The sequence below is a fragment of the Dunckerocampus dactyliophorus genome, chromosome 11 (genome assembly GCF_027744805.1).
Source record: "Dunckerocampus dactyliophorus isolate RoL2022-P2 chromosome 11, RoL_Ddac_1.1, whole genome shotgun sequence".
Lineage (NCBI taxonomy): Eukaryota > Metazoa > Chordata > Actinopteri > Syngnathiformes > Syngnathidae > Dunckerocampus > Dunckerocampus dactyliophorus.
In genome coordinates this window covers 5,441,062-5,459,588 of record NC_072829.1, presented here as the reverse complement: position 1 = coordinate 5,459,588, position 18,527 = coordinate 5,441,062, and the positions used below count along the sequence as shown (strand labels likewise).

The 18,527-nt window shown below is 39.4% G+C and overlaps 1 protein-coding gene across 4 annotated transcripts in view; it reads right to left on the bottom strand.

Moving 5' to 3' along the window:
- si:dkey-237h12.3 (teneurin-3) overlaps nt 1–18,527 on the bottom strand; it is a 259,967-nt gene that overhangs the window by 224,320 nt on the left and 17,120 nt on the right. For all 4 annotated transcript variants that reach the window (XM_054791150.1, XM_054791153.1, XM_054791151.1 and 1 more), the window contains exons 2-3: nt 7,296–7,731; nt 4,761–5,039 (exon numbers count right to left, since the gene is read on the bottom strand). In XM_054791150.1, the coding sequence (XP_054647125.1) occupies nt 4,761–5,039; nt 7,296–7,584 (568 nt within the window). In that variant the 5' untranslated portion in view covers nt 7,585–7,731. The remainder of the gene's footprint in view (nt 1–4,760; nt 5,040–7,295; nt 7,732–18,527) is intronic.

Here is an 18,527-nt window from a genome sequence, read left to right as displayed (position 1 = left end):
GACTTCCTCATCTCTCGCCTCCAAACAGGCAGGAAGAGCGATCACTCTGTGCATTAGTTTCAGCACCTCAGCACATTTGCTCCATAGAACAACAACATGAACAGAGTGAGCCCATTGGTCAGTCATACAGTCTCTTTGTCTCGGTAGGGTGGAGGCTGGAACGCTAGCATACACGCAGAGTGCAGAAGAGTTGTGGAAGGTAAATTAGTAGATTGCAATATATTGCCATATTTTTTTATTGTACATTTCATAAAAGTAACGTTAAAATGTCGTCTCGCTCCCGCAGACCCAATGTCGTGTCGTACCGTCTCGTAACACCCCTTTAAAATAACGTAGTCGCAGTATTTCACCTGCTATCGCGATGGTATCACAATCCAACATTTTTGAGATGATCAATATGTTTGAAGGAAGCGCATGGTATTTATAAACTTGACAAAGTAAAAAAAGAAAGTATTTTGTAAATACAGAATAACATAACGTAACACAACATACACAAATATATAATACAAAATAACATACTCTAATATAATATATATGCAATATTATGTGTGATAATACATACATTAATAAATATGTAAATAATAATATGATATAAAATAACATTATCACAATATTTAGCCAACAATCATGATTGCAATTGTACAATGATCAATATATTCGAAAAACGGCACCTATGATGTGGGGGAAATATTTTCAATAAAATAAAATAAAATAATATAATAATAATATGATATAATATATCGTCATTTCTGATGTATAAGACGCACCGGTATTTAAGACGCACCCACTAAATTTAGAGAGAAAAACTGATACATACATATATAAGCCGCACTGGACTATAAGATGCACATGTCCATGTCATAAAAAGATATATCGTGGCACACACGAGTCCGTGAGGACCAGTCAGCTCTTTATTCGACCGGAGCCAATCATGAGCTATGAAAAAACTCACAAAGAGTTCGTCAACCCATCGGAAATCGCAGGAGTTCATTCCTCAGTATACTGTAACTGTCTGACAAACAATGCTAAAATCATCACACGGCAACTTAAAACTCAAAAGGTATACCTAAGAAATATACAAGACCAGTACCAATACAAGTTTAAAATTAAAAAACAACTACTATTTTAACGTATTCCCATAATGCATTATTCCCAGCAGAGCAGTTCATTGGCCAATGGCTGCCATGGCTGCTAGGACACCATTGGCCAATGGCTGCCATGGCTGCTAGGACACCAGAGCTGAACTGAGCTGAGCTCCCAGAGGGAGCCGTTGGCCAAAGAAGTGGTCTGCTGGGAATAATGCATTATGGGAAGAAGTTAAAATAGTTGTTGTTTTTTATTTTAAACTTGTATTAGTACTATTCTATTTATTTGCCTTTTAAGTGTTAAGTTGCTGTGTGATGATTTTAGCCCTCTATCTAAAATGAGTCTGGCTCTTATATTGAGTAATGACCTCCTGCAATTTCCAATGGGTTGACAAGCTCGTCGTGAGTTACCTTATAGCTCGTGATTGGCCCCTGACAAAGAAAGAGCTACCGTTTCCTCACTGACTCAGGAGCGGCACAGTGTTTAAACGATTAGTTGTAGTTCTGAAGTATGGGAGATGTCACAAAATTAGAACCATCCGTCCATCCATTTTCTATGTCGCTTATCCTCACTAGGGTCGTGGGGGTATGCTGGAGCCTATCCCAGCTGGCTTCGGGTGAGAGGCGGGGCACACCCTGGACTGGTCGCCAGCCAATCATAGGGCATATATAGACAAACAACCATTCACACTCACATTCATACTTATATACATTAACAGTCGCCACATTAACATGCACGTTTTAGCATGTTTTCTCCGGAGTACCTGGAGAAAACCCACGCACACACGGGGAGAACATGCAAACACCACACAGAGATGCCCAACGCAGATTCGCACTCTGACTGTGTGGCCAACATGCGTGTAGAACATGGTCATAAGCCAGGGTTCAAAGTTTAATACACCGGAAATTACGCTAAACATAACAATAACAATGTTAAGTTGTCAATTGTGCTGATTTTTAAATATTATGTGAACATTTTTTTAACCCTTAGCTTAAAAAAACAATACATTCTCAGCAAATTCTCGAAATATGAAATTAATATTAAAAATGTACATTACACAACCGTATTTGCTTTGACTAATTGTTTTAACATGTTTATATGAGTGTGTATATTTTGAATAATGATATTTCAATGTACTGTACTGTACATGTATGGGGTTACATTGAATTCATTGAAATCTTTTCGTTTACTATAATCATTCTTTTACTTCACTACAGTGTGGTGTTTTGCCTTAGGCAAACTAATATGGTTTGGTTATCTTTAAAAGTTTTTTCAAAGTCTGTGACTTTTAGCACCTACGGTAAATGGTATGCTGCCATTGGCTGGCAACCAGTCCAGGGTGTACCCCGCCTCTCCCCAAAGTCAGCTGGGATAGGCTCCGGCATACCCCCACAACCCTGAGGATCAGCGGCATAGAAAATGCATGGATGGGTAAATGGTATGCTGATGAGACAAGAAGGAGATACAGTATGTATGTGTTCATCATAAAGTATGCTACGAGATGGTCTTGCAATGCCAGCCATGCTTAAACGGTAGAGCCAAGTGTCATGGCGTCAAACCAACATGGATTTTGATCCTGATGACAGTAAAAGGCTTACTCCGCCCCCATGACCCTCCTTTTTCTTCTCTTGGAGACCATGCTATGATGACTAAAACCATTAAGAAAATGTCAGGCTGTTTTGTTTTTTTTTGATTGGGGATACCAAAAATTGATAGCACGCACAGAGTCAATTTCTGTTTTTTAAACCTCTGCCAGAAAAAAAACGGCCTGCCAGTCTTTGATATCTTTGCTGTGGTGAAATAATTACAGAGGGTATCTTTAATGTTGACGGCCCCCGCTGTGAGGGTGACGTACAATATTCCACCTTTCAAATGTGAGGGTTAAATCTCTTTACAATCCACAAAGGACATTTTAAAGCTTCACTCTCAAATATAATTGGAGGGTAGGGAATAGGCAGATCGATCCAAATATCGATCGCATTGATACCAGGTGTAGGAACAGTTTCGGCCAGAAACGGGCGTGATGCAATCGATATTGTTCAATTGTCTTCGATGTTTATATATATATATATATATATATATATATATATATATATATATATATATATATATATATACATATATATATATATATATTATTTATATATATATATATATAATATATATTTTAAGGAATAAGTTCTTGGCCAAAAGTCAACGATTTTAATGAGAGCTAACAGCAGTGTGTGTGTGTGTGTGTGTGTGTGTGTGTGTGTGTGTGGATATATATATATATATATATATATATATATATATATATATATATATATAGTTTATTATTACATAGTTTATTATTACAGTATTGATGATGGAACAATTTTATTTTACCAATATAATGTATTATTTTTATTATTATTATTTGCATTAGGTGTCATTGTATTATACTGTAGTATATATATTATCGATTATTATATAAAATTGTATTTATTTCATTTGTATTTATTTGTATATACATTTCATATTACATATTTATTTGATATCTTTTATTATTATTGTATTATTTGCATTACATGTCATTGTACTCTATTTTGTAGTGTTTGTATTATGAACTATTATAATATAAATTGTATTATATTTGCTTAGATTTTTTTATATTTATTGTATTTAAAATTGCATTTATTCATATATTTGTTTTATATTACATATTTGATATTTCTGTATTTTAAAATTCTATGTATTATTTGTTATTAGAATTTGTATTATTTGTTATTAGAATTTCATTATTTATATTATGTATTATTGTATTACTTGTATGTACTAGCTAGCATTTGTATTGTTAATTATGAACATTTTAATTACAATTTTTATTTGATTTATTTATATTATCTTTTTTTTTAATATATTTTGAATTTATTTGGCTCATACTCAAAGCCCCAAAAAGAATGAGGGAATGTTATTATTATTTTGTTGATAAAAGAAAAATGTGATTTACTTGCCACAAAATCTCTAATACTCTGATGACAATTATGGTCAACAAATTAAATGCAAAATCACAAAATCATTCCAAAAGCTTGTAATAGTAATGTTCAAATCAAAAGTATCTGTAGCAGTATCAGCATTGCTGGCCCTGTATTTTCTTGGTGTAGGATTGATACCAAAATTTGAAGTCTTGCCCACACTAAAGCATCAATAGGAAAAAAAATCCTGAAATATGAAAAAAAAGAGATGAGAAAGTGTTTTCCGGTGCGCACCGTCGGGAAATGAAGCCAAGAAAACCAACAAGAAACTGGAAAAACAAACGAATCAGCGTCTTCTAAGCTCCGCCTCCTTTGTCCCTCCTCAACAACAGCAGCTCCATGTAGCGTCTCAGGTTTCCAGCATCACATTTGCACTTCAAATCATTTCATCAAGGGCCATGCCTTGTGCGCGCCCACTCAACCTTCCGACCGAGGCCCTCAAAGCTATCTTTGATTACACGCTCGCCCCGGGGAGAACTTTATCAAAGTGTGGAGAACAAGCAGGTGACGCCATTGGAAGGCCCCCTTTGCTTTTCTTCTTGTTTTTTCTCCCGCCATCGTCCCTCTCATCCGGAGCACCGCCTCCTCTCCGGAGGAAAGCCACCCACTTCTCAACCACCAATAAGCGCATCCAAAAGCCCCGCCCACTTCAACCGTGACAGATACAGGAAGACTCACCCGTCTCGTTGTCCGATTTGTTGTCCATTTCTGTGTCCGTGAGCGTGAGCGCTGAGTTGGAGCGACTGGACAGGCAGGAATTGTGTCCCGCCTTCGTGGCCCCTTTCCCCCAGAGAGCAATGGTACGTTCCGGTGAGGCGCCCTCATGCTCCTCCGAGGCCACGGGCCCCCTGGTGTAGGTGCCGAGAGGGTGCGAGAGGCCCGTTTCGGGGCACAGCGCCAAGCCCCGGCGAGCCGGCGGCTCACAGATGCCGAGCTGCCTCAGCGAGAACGTCTGCCCTGTGAAAGAAACCGTAAAAGTTAACAAAGCCAGCGAAAACACGGCTAACGACCTAGGGATGGGCTAGCTAATGTGGAGCATGGCGGAAGGCGAAGAGGGAGGGAGTGGGGGTTGGGGCTTGTTAAATAAAAACCTTGACAACACCCTCATGAGATACTTGCAGAAAAAACATCTCACAAAGCAGCTAAAAGGTTGCATTTTCATGCTTTTAAATGTTCACAATGCACAAATTTCAAGGTTGATCACGGAAACGACAGACAAAGCATCACGAGAAAAAAATCCAATCACTTGAGGTGCCGAGGTTACAGCAAATACAACAATATCTTACAACAGCACCAAGTGTTAATTACCAACAGAATAAACACCCTCAAAAATGTACCCCATCTTTTTTTTCAGTATTATAGTTTATTTGGTATACTTCCGTATTTCCTACTTAAATATTCCTTATATAAATATTTTTCTCATTTTTCTGTATATATTGATTTTTTGGGGTCAACATGACTCACCTTCCTCAAAACTGCTTATTTTTTCTTATTATAATTATTATTATTACTACTTATGTCACCATCGTAAAAACAAAACTATATCAGTCATTTCTTTTAATACACGTACTTTGAGTTTCATTTTACTTTCATTTTTTATTTGTATGATTTTCTTCCTTGTGTTACAGTTCTCGTCTCTCATTACGCGCACAAAGTCTCCCGGTGGCGTGATTGATGAACGAGGATCTTTAAAGATTCCAAGGTCAAGCGTGTCGACACCAAAGCGTTTGAGATCAAGTGAGCATATTTAAATGTCAAATGGAAATTCACACACTTCTTGAGACGTGGCGTCACACGACTCATCGGGAAAGGACATTAAAAAAAAAAGATAAAAAAACATTAAACCTGGCATTTCCCGTCATGACGTACAGGAGGTGCTCACTTTTAAAGGGTAGACATCACGAAAAATAGAGACAAAAAAGACTCATGTAAACGGACACCAATTAGCACAGGAAATGTACGAGAGTAATGAATATTTTCTTCCTAACTGCAAATCTCACGAGCCAGAGGAGTGCCACCAAATAGAATAAACTGCTTCAACGTTTTGTCCTGTAATTACATAAGTGAGGGAAGTTCTAACTGCCAATTAAAGCGTATGTTTTTTTTATTTATTTGCAGTCATTTCGTGAGGTCCACGTCGCCTGCTTTATGTTTTGCAGGTTGGGAAAAGAAAAGGAAGCTCATTTCAAACTGAATTAACGTCATCATTTAATTTGGTTTGCTAAGGCCTCACAGACTAGATAGCTTTGCAAAGCTAAAATTCTAAAGTTAAAAATCCGATTTTTTTTTTTGGTTGAAACAACTTTTTTTCTCTGCATTATAAATCGGACGCTCCGGTTAACCAAATTTTACTGAATTTCTATCAAACCTGTCATGACAAAATGGCCAAAACTAAAAGAATTAAGGAGCATGTTTAGCGATGCCATGCAGCTATGCCCCCTAGCATAGGCAATGACATCAGAGCGATGCGAATGTATGATTCGATTGCCAGCCAATGCCGTGACATCATTGATTTTATGTTTTTGAGCTCCACTTTTACAATAACGTGAGAAGTTGGAGGCCACAAACATCGTATAATTTTGGAATTTGACAAATATTAAGAACAGACTTCATGCGTGACGTTCCGTGAGATCTTTTTTTCGTTTGTCCTTGATTACACTTTTATGCAAATCACCTTTTAGCGCCTTCCTCAAAACTGAATGTTTTATTGTTTTAACATGTTATTATTACCGGTGCTTAACTTCTTTTTAGACTTACTTTTTAGCATGCTATCACATTTCCTGTATGGTTAATAAAAGTTATTTCCGATGGGAAAGGTTGTTTGAAACTCAAACAAATAAGAGATCTGATTGTACGCGACCCTTGAGGTTCCACTCCATGTTTGGGCGACAAAGAAGTCATAGATGCCTAGCATTAGCATTACTACTTGGAGTTAGGGATGGACATTCAACTAAATTACCATAATAATCGCATTGGGTAAATTAATATTCAGTGAACTGTGTTTTTTTCAATATAAATTTAGATATATCAAAGTAATATGGAAGCATAGCTGACTCATGTACTTCCTCACACAGCAAACTCTCTTAGACTGACTGAACAGCGCCTCTGCTGGTCATAGCAGCCTAGTGCACTCCATTTTGCCTCAACTCAAAATGCAATTAATCACCAATAAATCCCAAGTTGGTGTAAGCAACGTGTCAACGTGGTTCTGACCTGGCCGGCTGTACTCTGCGCTCTCCTGGTGCACCATCTCCTTGACTCGCCCGCCAAAAAGCATCCGCGAGGGGTCATGCTCGAACGCCTGGAGTGTCTCGCTGGAGCTGTACGACTTCTGGGTGGGCACGCGGCAGGTGGCGTCCTCCCGCTCCGATGAGGAGGACGTGTAGCGGCGCTCACGGCCGTGCTCTCCTCCTCCACCTCCTCCTCCTACTCCTCGCTCCCGTGGCTCTCTGTGGCTCTTGGAGAGCGAGCAAAAAGGCCGCTGCTCCCTCACCCGTTCCATGCTGCCGGCATGCTGGGTCGGACGCTCCCTCCTCTTCACCTCCTACCAGAGGACGCGTTCTCCACTCGACCTTTGTCACCCGCCCCCTCTCGCCGCTTCAAACCTTCTGCTGCTGCAGCAAGCGCCTCCTTACTCCATTTAGTCCACCTGCAGGAAAAAAAAAAAGCGGGAAGCAATAAGTTAAAGCGAGGCTTATCCGCTTTTCACACAAAGCTTTGACCCCTGAAGCCTCAAATGACTTCTAACCTCATTGAAAAGCATTCAAAGAACATACACTGCAGTGGTCTTTCTGCTCACCGAGCTAAACCACTCATTTAGGTGCGTAGTCATGTTGCACGCCGTAAATATTCTGTTCAGTCCAACAAGTTTCCTCAACATCATTTCCTCAAAAACACACGTTACGCCAGCTCAGTGACTATTAAAAAATAAACCTCTCATTATCACATTATCCTTGTAACCATGACAACTTATGTTACCCGTACCCCTAAAAGGCACAAAAAATACAAGTATACTACATTTGAACCAAGTACTTATACCCCCTGTGCATGAAAGATCAAGATCAAGCTCTGAAATCAAGATCAAGTGGTATCCAGTGACTTAAACATTGACCATTTAATGTGGTCTTTTTGTGCCAAAACCCAACAAAACCGTAATAAAAGCGCTAAAAAGGATTGCTTTTGGTTGCTATGCACACAAGGCCAGTTTGTAATGCAAATATGACATGTAAAAATAAGATTTTTTTTAAAAGACACCACATTGATGAATGAGAATGCAATTTTGCTATGATTGTTTTGTTCATTAGGTTTGTTTTTATAAGAAAAAAAGAATTCTCTTGTGAAGTTAATATTGAAACCGAAAAAAACAAATTAGTAAAAAGTAAAATTAAATCAAATAAGCTGTTATTTTGTTCTTGTTTTCTACCATGTGCCGTTTTCGTCTGGCAAATGTTTATTAGTCTTTGTTGATTTAGACGCAATGTGTCCACTTTTTCATATCATTTCTGACAAAAATAAAATCCTACTAAGATTTTTTTAAAATCCTAAAAATTTAAAAAATGATGAAAATATTTTGAAAATCAAACTTTTTCAGTTTAAATGAGAAAAAAAATAGTATTGGATAAAAGCTTAACATAAGAAAGGAAAACATAATAATAATACATATTTATGCTATGTGGATGTCTTTTCTTCTTAAACATACAATTAAAAAATGTATAGATTTGAATTTGGGAGTAAAACGCAAAAGGAAAAAAAAAAAACTAAAAAATAAATAAAAAAAGCTGAAAGCGCAATCTAAGAAAGTGGACAAGGGGGAAGGAGAATGTGACTAATCCACCAGGGAAACAAGCCTTGGGTGGAATGTGGAGCCCCGAGGTGTCGGGACTGTTTATTACCATCTTCACACACACACACACACACACACACACACACGCACACACACACACACACACACACACACACACTTTCATTTTTCCCTTGGCTGAACTATAAGAGCAGGCTATGGACTCCTGCTTTGCCCCCAAATGAGCTCTACTTGGTTTCACTTCAAGCATCGACAGCCTCCAATGACGGCAGGCTAGCTTGGACTGTCCCGCTGCTACAGGCCGCCGCCCCCTCCCCACGGGAGACTTCCCCCAAAAAGCTCAGCAGTCCGGGATGCAGCTATAATGAACACTGCGAGCCTTTCAAGGCCTCCCCTTGCACTCCCCGTCCCCCGGTGGAGATGTCGCTGTGTTTTCCCGATGCAATCAGCGACACGCTCCGCGCTAACCCTGACACTCGGCTCTCAAGCGCTTGTTTTACGACGCCATGGGACATCTCACTCACATCTCATCACTTCGAAGCAAAAGGGACATGGCAGATTAATGCAAGCACGCCCACAAAGGCTCCCTGATTATGATCGCCGTCTTCTTTACGAGCTAGTAAGGAGATTCGCCGGCTGAACGACAGCTAATTCCTAGAGCCCCCCCAACACACACGACCACTCATGGGGGAATCAGACTGGTGTCCTAATCAGCGCTAAGCCCTTGAGTGACCAGGCATGTCCACGTATGGGCACTCCCAGGACCCCCAGCATGCTTTGCTTCTTACAGCTGGTGCACATACGACGCACGGGGGACCACTATCGGGATACAAAAGAGACACTGGCGCTAGTTTAGCTTTCCAACGAAAAGGTCGCCGAAACTCTTGGGAGAGGGATATTGTGTTTCTTGTAGGCCAACAGCGACAATATGTAGTAGCTTGACCTTAAAATAACCGCTTCAAAGTCACTTTGATGCTGTTGTAATGAGGAGAGGAGCGTTTCTATCGTTGCTATGGCGACTTTACATGTCGAGAATGGGGTTGGACACTTTGGTTTTGAGTCAGTGCTAGCATCGCTGCTAATATTAACATCACTACTGCTTGTACGGACACAATTTACCATTTTTGCTCCCCTGTGGCCCCTTCAAGGCAGCATAAAGACCAAAAAGCGAAAATGTAAATCAAAATCAGGCCTTGCAACGTAGTATCAAAGCTAACTTAGCTATTTCCCCCCCGTTTTAGTTTTTGTGCTCCCTGTCTCTATTTTTGGTTATTTCGTGAGTTTTTAGTTGTAAAATAAACTGTTCTCTGAACAAGTTATCAGTTTTGTCCGTCTGTTACGCATCCCATTATCACCCCAGTGATTCTCTACTGGTGGGTCGTGAACCCATTTTCGGCGGGTCGCCGGTCTTCATCAAGCTGGAAAAATGTTTTGAGTTTAAAGTTTGACATTTTCGCAATTTGAGCCAGCGCTTGTCATGAAGAACCACTGCCCTAGACGATGGCAACAGGCACCGTAACGTTATTTCCAGGAATTCGACCATTTAATTTGCCATTTATCAGTATTTATGATTATTTTGCATGTGAGACTGTAATTGCTCTCTACAGAACGTATTTTTTGTTCAGATTTTTGGGTGTCTGGAGCGGATTCATTGGATTTACATGATTTCATATGGGAAAAATTGAAAAACTTGTGTTTTGTGCCTGACTTTTTGGAACAAATGAATAACGAAAGCTGTATTTCAAACGTTAAAATGTTTTTTTGGTCAGAAAAGTGCTGTTTTTCAGTCCGTCCATTTCCCACAGTTCAACGTGTAAAGGCTATTTCTTTGGTTTAACCTTTCAGCCCGTTCCTCTGGACCGCGTTGCTTTTGGAGAAGTAGTCAACGATCACACAATTTGGAAGGTTTTCAAATTGTATGAAAAAATTTGAGAAATATATTTGGTTACAGTGTTGGATTCTCCCGTCTCGAAAACGAAAGTTAAATTTGTGTGGAAGTGAGAGTTACGCTTGTGTGTCTCCCAGTCTTTTTCCTATTAGTCATACGTACATGTTGCGCAACTCTGATTGTGCTATGTGAGTGTGTGTGTCAGAATAGGTGTAACAATATCTTATAGAAGTTAGATTAAAAAATATATTGGATATTTACCAGAATTTGGCTACAAAGTAAATTCGGAATGAATGAAACAGTTTTGTGCATTAACATAATTTTTTAATGTATTTTTTTATATGGATGTTGGATGTACATTTATATGACAAGTGTTTTTTCCCTCCAAGCACTTCCTTTACTTGCCACATTAGCGACACACAGCAAATTATCAACGACGAAAAGTGTTGAAAAGGGCGTTTCATTTTTCAAAAAAAAAAAATTGACGCATTCGGCGTGCTTTTGTGAAGTGTTTCTTTTCTTTGACACCGCCACCTGCTGGCCTGGGGAGTACATTACAGCGTTTTCAGGTCATGACATACAAATGTCATTTTCGCTTGTACTTTCCCAAACACAAAGTCAAAAAAAAAGGTTTGATATGTAAAAAGAATCGGAATCGTAACTTAAGTCCTTACGTAACTTCGGCAACGTAAAGGTGGCTTAAAATGAAACGAAACCACCCTCCTGCAGGGGGGGCCAAAGACTAAAACAAAGCAGCCACTATTGTTTCCAGGTTTTACGTATTTTTACGTATTTAAAAAGGAAGACAGTTAATTCAGTTAGATGTTAGCGCATGTCTGCGTCTCCAATGTATAGCATATCTCACCAATAGTGGTTTAAAAGAACAGGCTGAACAAAAACATTTCTATATTTTAAGTTAAAATGCATAAAAATTAACGTAAATTGCTCCTGTCGCTCCGAGGCGACCAACAATTTGCAGCCGTGTTGTTGTTACGACAACGACAGCTAAAGATAGCAGCTTAAGCTAACAAGCATAAGCCGCGCGCATGCTGAGTGGGCGTAGCTTACGCACTCAAAGCAGGAAGTACGTTCAAAATGTAGTCGCCGCGTAAAGTTTGACAGCGCCTTTAAGTAATCGCGAGATATTCTCAATTTTGTATTGGCCTACTTTACCGGTGGTGTCTTAGGTAAAGGAGGATAAAAGACAAAAAATAAAATAAGTCACTGCCCCAGCTGTGCGTACACACAAATATTTTAAAGGCAGAGTAGGAAGTGATGTGCCGATGCCGTCTGATTACCTTTGAAGAATTTTTGGAAGTCGGAATCATGAATTCTTCAGGAAATGTGTGTTCTATTTTTCAGTCTTCCGCTTACATTCCGTTCTCCACCTCCTTCTCTGCATTTCTTTGATCGTGCACTTGAATCGGGACAGTCAGCCACCCGTGAAGGCTCAGCGGATCAGCGGCCGCGGCGAAATTAGTGTCACACTCCGGGGGAAAGAGACAGTTGATGATTTACGGAGCGCTTCCCGACGACTCCCATGCCAGACGACGCCTGCTGCTGTCCTCCACCTGTGCACCCCTTTGAGGAATGGACACTGCGGAAAGGACCAACGTGTCCGAGTCAATTGGCTCTTTGGGGCCACTGGGAGAGCATCAAAGCGGCATTGACTTTTTCCTCATGTCTCTCACGCGGCGTCTTCGGCAAAGTTATGTCTTCTGCTGCGGGACTCGCTACAGGGGGGCCAAAAAGTGGGGCGCAGCATTTCAAGATGTCGAAAAACCGGCAAAGGGTTTCATCAAAAATTCACGACAGATGTATTTCACGGAAGAAACGAGACGTCACGATGTCATACCGGCCCGCGAGGTGTTTATACTCAAGCCTCGTAGCTTGGGTTAAAAAAATGACCGCTTTGCTGCCTCAAGATATGCTAATGGTTGCTACGGCTACAAGGTAACAAACCCTCCTGCTGCTAACAAGTTAACAAGCTAACTCATGAACCATACGAATGTTTTCGTTCACTCATTTTAATCGTACAGTTATGTTAACAATATGACATTATTGTACAGAGCAATAATAATGATAGCTGCAACTACAGGATGAAATGCCTTGCCTATAGCGACGCTAACAAATACACGCTAACGGACTGGTGCTAACAATAGCAACTTTATCTGCTCATTTTGACATTAGCATACTTCAGAATGTGGGCAGTTAACTTGAAAATGTTGTCGCAATATCTAACTTATTCTGTATCTTTTTAAAAACGTATCGAGGTTGGACTCACTCTTTCAAGACGTATAAAAACCAGTAACCTGTTTCATCTCAAATTCACGACAGATGTTTTACATTAAAGAAACAGAAAGTAATGATTTTATATATTTCAGGTAACTTTCAATAAAATTAGCTTTTAATAAAATTGTTTCAATAAAATTAACAGTTAAAAATATGTAAAGATTTATACTTAAGCATCATAACTAATGATAGCTTAAGCTAAGGCTAACAAACCTTCGTGCGGCTATAATATATATCTAAAATACATACTTCAACAGGTTAAACCGATGCTACAATAAGCTAACATCTAACAAACGTCCATATGCATTTTATCCATACACATACAAAGCCACCCATACATGATCATGAAAGCTGTAGTCTAACAAATGGTCGCTACGGCTACAAGCTAACACAGCAGCCACATATTGTTGGCAATGATATCTACAACCACAAGTTTTGTTCATTTTCACTGTCCAGTTATGCGAAGAATATGGTATTATTTTACATAATAATAATGACAGCTACAACAACAAGCCACCCCGTCAATATGACAACAATAGCAACACCCTAATGCACCGTTTTATAATATTTGCTAAAGGAAGCTAGCGCTGCAAGCTAACACACTGCCCACACAGCAATGCTAATAATAGCTATGTAATAGATAATAGCTAATAGCTACATTTTATCATCCTAACCTTATAATAGCAATGGTAGTTATGTCTTCAAGCTAGCACGCCCTCCCAAGTTCCAAGCTAATGATAGCGACTTCAGCTGCCTGGATGTTACTTTTGACATTAAATACCCCAAAATTTGAGCAGTAAATTTGTGGGATGCCTCGCATTCAAAAATTGCGCGGTTAATATCAAACTTTTTAAAGTTAGCAAAAAAGAATTGTCACCAATGCGAGTAGTAGCTTTCCGTAATCGTTGTGTTGAGATGAACTTCAGTACTTGAGGAAAGAAAATATTGCCCAAGATTAGCTGACAAATGGAGGTCTGTAAGAAGAAACACATAAATCAATTACTTTTTTTCTTCAAGGTTTTAGATGAATGGGTATAAAATAGGCCATAAATGAAGAAGTGATTCAAATTAAATCAAATATACATATGAAATCATTAAAAGTACATCTCGGAGATGGATAGAGACAATATTTTCACCACTCGGTGCGGCTGTGGGCAACCACGCACCTCTGAAATCCACACACGAAGCATTTTGCAAAACAGATGAAGCCACCGAAATGCTGAAAGGGCAACTCTCCTGTAAGCAATTCCCAGCACCCCACCCCCCGTGCACCCGCCCCGCCCTGTAGTGTAATTATATTTCCACTGGGCCACCGTCCATCTCAGCCCCCACCTCCTTGTGGGTGACCTCTGTAAATAACGCTAATAAAGAGCGCTCTTGTCGCTCCTGCCTGTCACCGGGCGGCCTGGACGCTCCCTCCACCCCCCGACGTGACACCCCCTGGCTTGTTGCTGGCGGTGACGGGCCGTCGAGGAGGTGTGGGGGTGTGGCCGGAGGGGACTGATGGGGGAACCGGTGGTGTCTGCAGCCGCCAACCATACTCGCCTCTGACAGCTTTGCATAATTCATCTCGTTTGAGGCGCTTTCCTCCTCCTCGCTCTCCTCTTTCACTTTTTTTTTTTGTGTTGTGGCGCCCAGGGTATATTGTACGGGTGGGGGTGGGGGCGGGGGGCAGCGTTCCATCAGATGACGGCTGTTTTCGAGTTTGTCTGCACCACATTGTCTGGACTTGGTGAATTTTGGATGATTGTTTTCTCCTTGGTGGAGGTTCAACGCCTAAATCCATTGTTTCGGAAGTGGAATGGTTGAGAAATGTGGTAGTAAAAATTCAAAGGGAATTTTTATGATGGAAAATGTGGGATTATGGGAAAAACGGCTATTTCTGAAATGTAAAAAAATGCCTCTGAATATTGGACTGCTTTGAATCAGCCGAGAAATGTGGAAGTAGTAAGAATTTTCACGTTGAAAGGAAATTTGTTTAACCAAAAATGTGGGATTGTGGGAGTTCCTGGGACAGGGGTCACCAACGTGGTAGCCCCCCACGACCACATGAGGCGCCCGCAAGCCTGCGTTTCATTCAGGTTTTCAGTTAATAATGAAAGAACAGTAGAAAGAAACGCATGCTGAAATACAAAATGGGAGTTGTCATGGACCCAAATTAACCTGACGCAAGACGCTAAATGCGTGTCGGTCAAATCGGTTAAGAAATGTGGAAGTACAAATTCTCAAGTACAGAAGTGATTTGTGTAGCGGAAAATGTGGGATTATGGAAAAAATTGATAGAATGTGAAAATGTTACATTGGGAAGATCCGAATGCGAGTAACCTTTTGACATTGGAATAATTCAAACCCACTGACAAATGTGGAAGTAGTAGTATGAGTTCTCAAGTTCAAAGGAAATTTGTGTTTCGGAAAATTGCGGTAAAACTTGTTCGTTCCTGGAATGTGGAAAATAGTGGGCCTGAACGCCTTGGATGTGTTGAGATATTTGCATTTTCAATGGGAATTTCTGTCACAGAAAATGTGGGATTCCGAGAAAAACGGGAATGTTTGGAATGTGCCAATAGATAGCCTGGATGTTCTGAATGAGCTCAACATTGTGGCATCGAAATGGTTTGAATGAAATGTAGAATGGACAAAAAGTGGTGTACTACTACTACTTCTACTGCTAGTAGTACTACTAATACAGTAGTAATAATAACAATAATCAATGTACGTGTGCAATAAATACAGTATGTGTGAAAGCACTCACACAACTACAGTCTCACTCCGTGCTGTGCAGACCACAGCAATGCCTTAAAGATATACACTACATTTTAGAACCGTATATTAGTAACATAGTAGCATAGTAGCATATATTAGTAACATATCATTTCAGACTGGAAATATTTCCCAACAAAATGAAAATAGCTAAAGTGATTAAAATTTTCAAAAATGGAGATAAACATAAATCTACAAATTACAGAGCAGTTTCCTTATTACCCAGTTTTCTAAAATTATGGAGGAGCTATTTAATAACAGGTTGGAGACATTTATTAATAACAATAATTACTAGCAGGTAGTCAATACGGATACACAGATAACATTTCAACTTCAATGGCACTGATTGAAATCACAGAGGAAATTACTACTGCAATAGACCACAAAAGGTGTGCAGTTGCAGTATTTATGGATCTTACAAAAGCCTTCGATACAATTAATCACAATATTTCAACAACAAAATTAGAAAGGTACGGAATCAAAGGATTAGTTTTGAATTGGGTTAAAAGCTACCTAGAAAACAGGAAGCAATTTGTGAAGCTAGGAGAATACACATCTGCAAGTTTAAATATCATGTGTGGAGTACCCCAGGGGTCAATATTGGGACCAAAACTGTTCAATTGTGACAAAGGAGGTAAAGTTGGTATTGTTTACGAATGATACCACTGCCTTTTGTTCTGGGGAAAGCACACAAGAACTAATTAAAAAGGTCAAGGATGAAATGGTCATATTAAAGTCATGATTAGATAAAAACACATTATCCTTGAACTTCAGTAAAACTAAAATAATGCTATTTGGAAATGGCAGAAGGGAGATATACGATCAAATACAAATAGACGCAGTGGACATTGAAAGAGTGAAAGAAAAAACATTTCTGGGGATCATAATAGACAAAAAAAATGAGTTGGAGATCTCATATCAAAAATATACAACAAAAGGTGGCGAGACATACTTCAATATTGAATAAAGCAAAATTTGTTCTTGATCAAAAATCACTCCACACTCTTTACTGCTCCTTCGCATTACCATATCTAATGCATTGTGTGGCGATATGGTGTAATAATTATAACAGCAATCTTCACTCACTCAATGGACTGCAAAAAAGATCGGTGAGGATAATTCATAAGCCGCATATGGAGAACATACAAACCCTTTATTTTTAAAATCACGGATATTAAAATTTGCTAATTTAGTCAATTTTCAAAGTGCTGAAATAATACATAAAGTTAACAATAACTTGTTACCCAAAAACGTCATACAGTATTTCTCTATCAGAGAGGAGAAATATGATCTCAGAGGAAAATTAAACTTAAAACATTTATATGCGAGAACAACGCTGCAAAAGCCACAGCATTTCAGTATGCGGAATGAAACTATGGAACGGACTGAGCAAGGAACTCAAACAATGTACCGAGACGAGCAAATTCAAAAAACAACACAAGCCGTTGATGTTTGCTACATAAGGCAGAAGAGTCTTGAACTTGCTTTATTATGCTTGTGTTCATCTTATTTATTTATTATTATATTGATTATTATATTTATTGTTCCGTCATGGTAGTTTTTATTTTGTATAATTAATTATTTATTATTACACTGATTATTATATGGAATAATATTCCATGGAATGCAGGAAGTGAATAATATGTACTGCTCAAGATGTGGAACATATGGGGGGTAGGATTAAATAAGCTTTGCTTCTTCCTGCTCCTTTTGGACATGTGGAACTGTGATTCATGAGATGTATTCCCTTGTAACCTGCATGCATGTTCAAATCAAATGAAACCATACCAAACCAAAAGAATAACCAACGGTTGCCAATCCATAAATTTACTATTATTTATGAATCGACACAATATAACAGATTTTTGTTTTTCTGTCGGCTCACATTTGTAATGAGCATTACCACCATCTAGGGGCCTGGAGTGGAATAGTGTTATATTCTACTGCGTAATCTGGGAATTTATTGCGGAATCTGGGAATGGCTGCACTATATTTGTCATTGTAGAAACTGAATTTATAGAAGATGAGGGATGTGTCTCCCTTGCAGTAATTTTCCAGTTCTTCTAGCTGTACGAGAGCATTTCAGACAAGTAAACTTGAAAATTGACTCGAATTTGACCTTGCAAAAGGTGTATGAAAAGGTGTACCGTGTTTGCAGACAGGAAGCATGCAGCCACCACCTGAAAGCATGTGAGCATGAGCATAAAGAACACTGACAAAATGTGTTTTTCATTTTAAAGTAGTATCAGCAGAGAGGCTCTGTTACATGTGTAGCCATTATTTTGTTTTGGGGGATTACTATAATCTTAAAACAACAGCGACAGAAAAGATGGGGGGAAAAAAGAGAAAGAAGCAGGAGGAGAAGGAGGCGGGAGGAAGAACAAAACTTGACTGCATTTCCAAAGCAATTCAATGGCAGCTGCAGCATTTTCCCTCAGTGACCGATGATGAAATCCTGCTGCTAAATCTCTTGTTTCAGCGCCATGCCTACCATCCACCAGGGATGCAAATCTTGGACGTGGACGCTACAAGATGATTCCACACACACACACACACACACACACACACACACACACACACGCACACACTCCCATCACGATCCTAACCAGTTTGATTGTTTGCATTTTTATCTGCGTGAATGCAAGCGCCACAAGACGACATAATAAGCTGAGAGGGGATGTTTACAAATTCCCCAAATAACCTC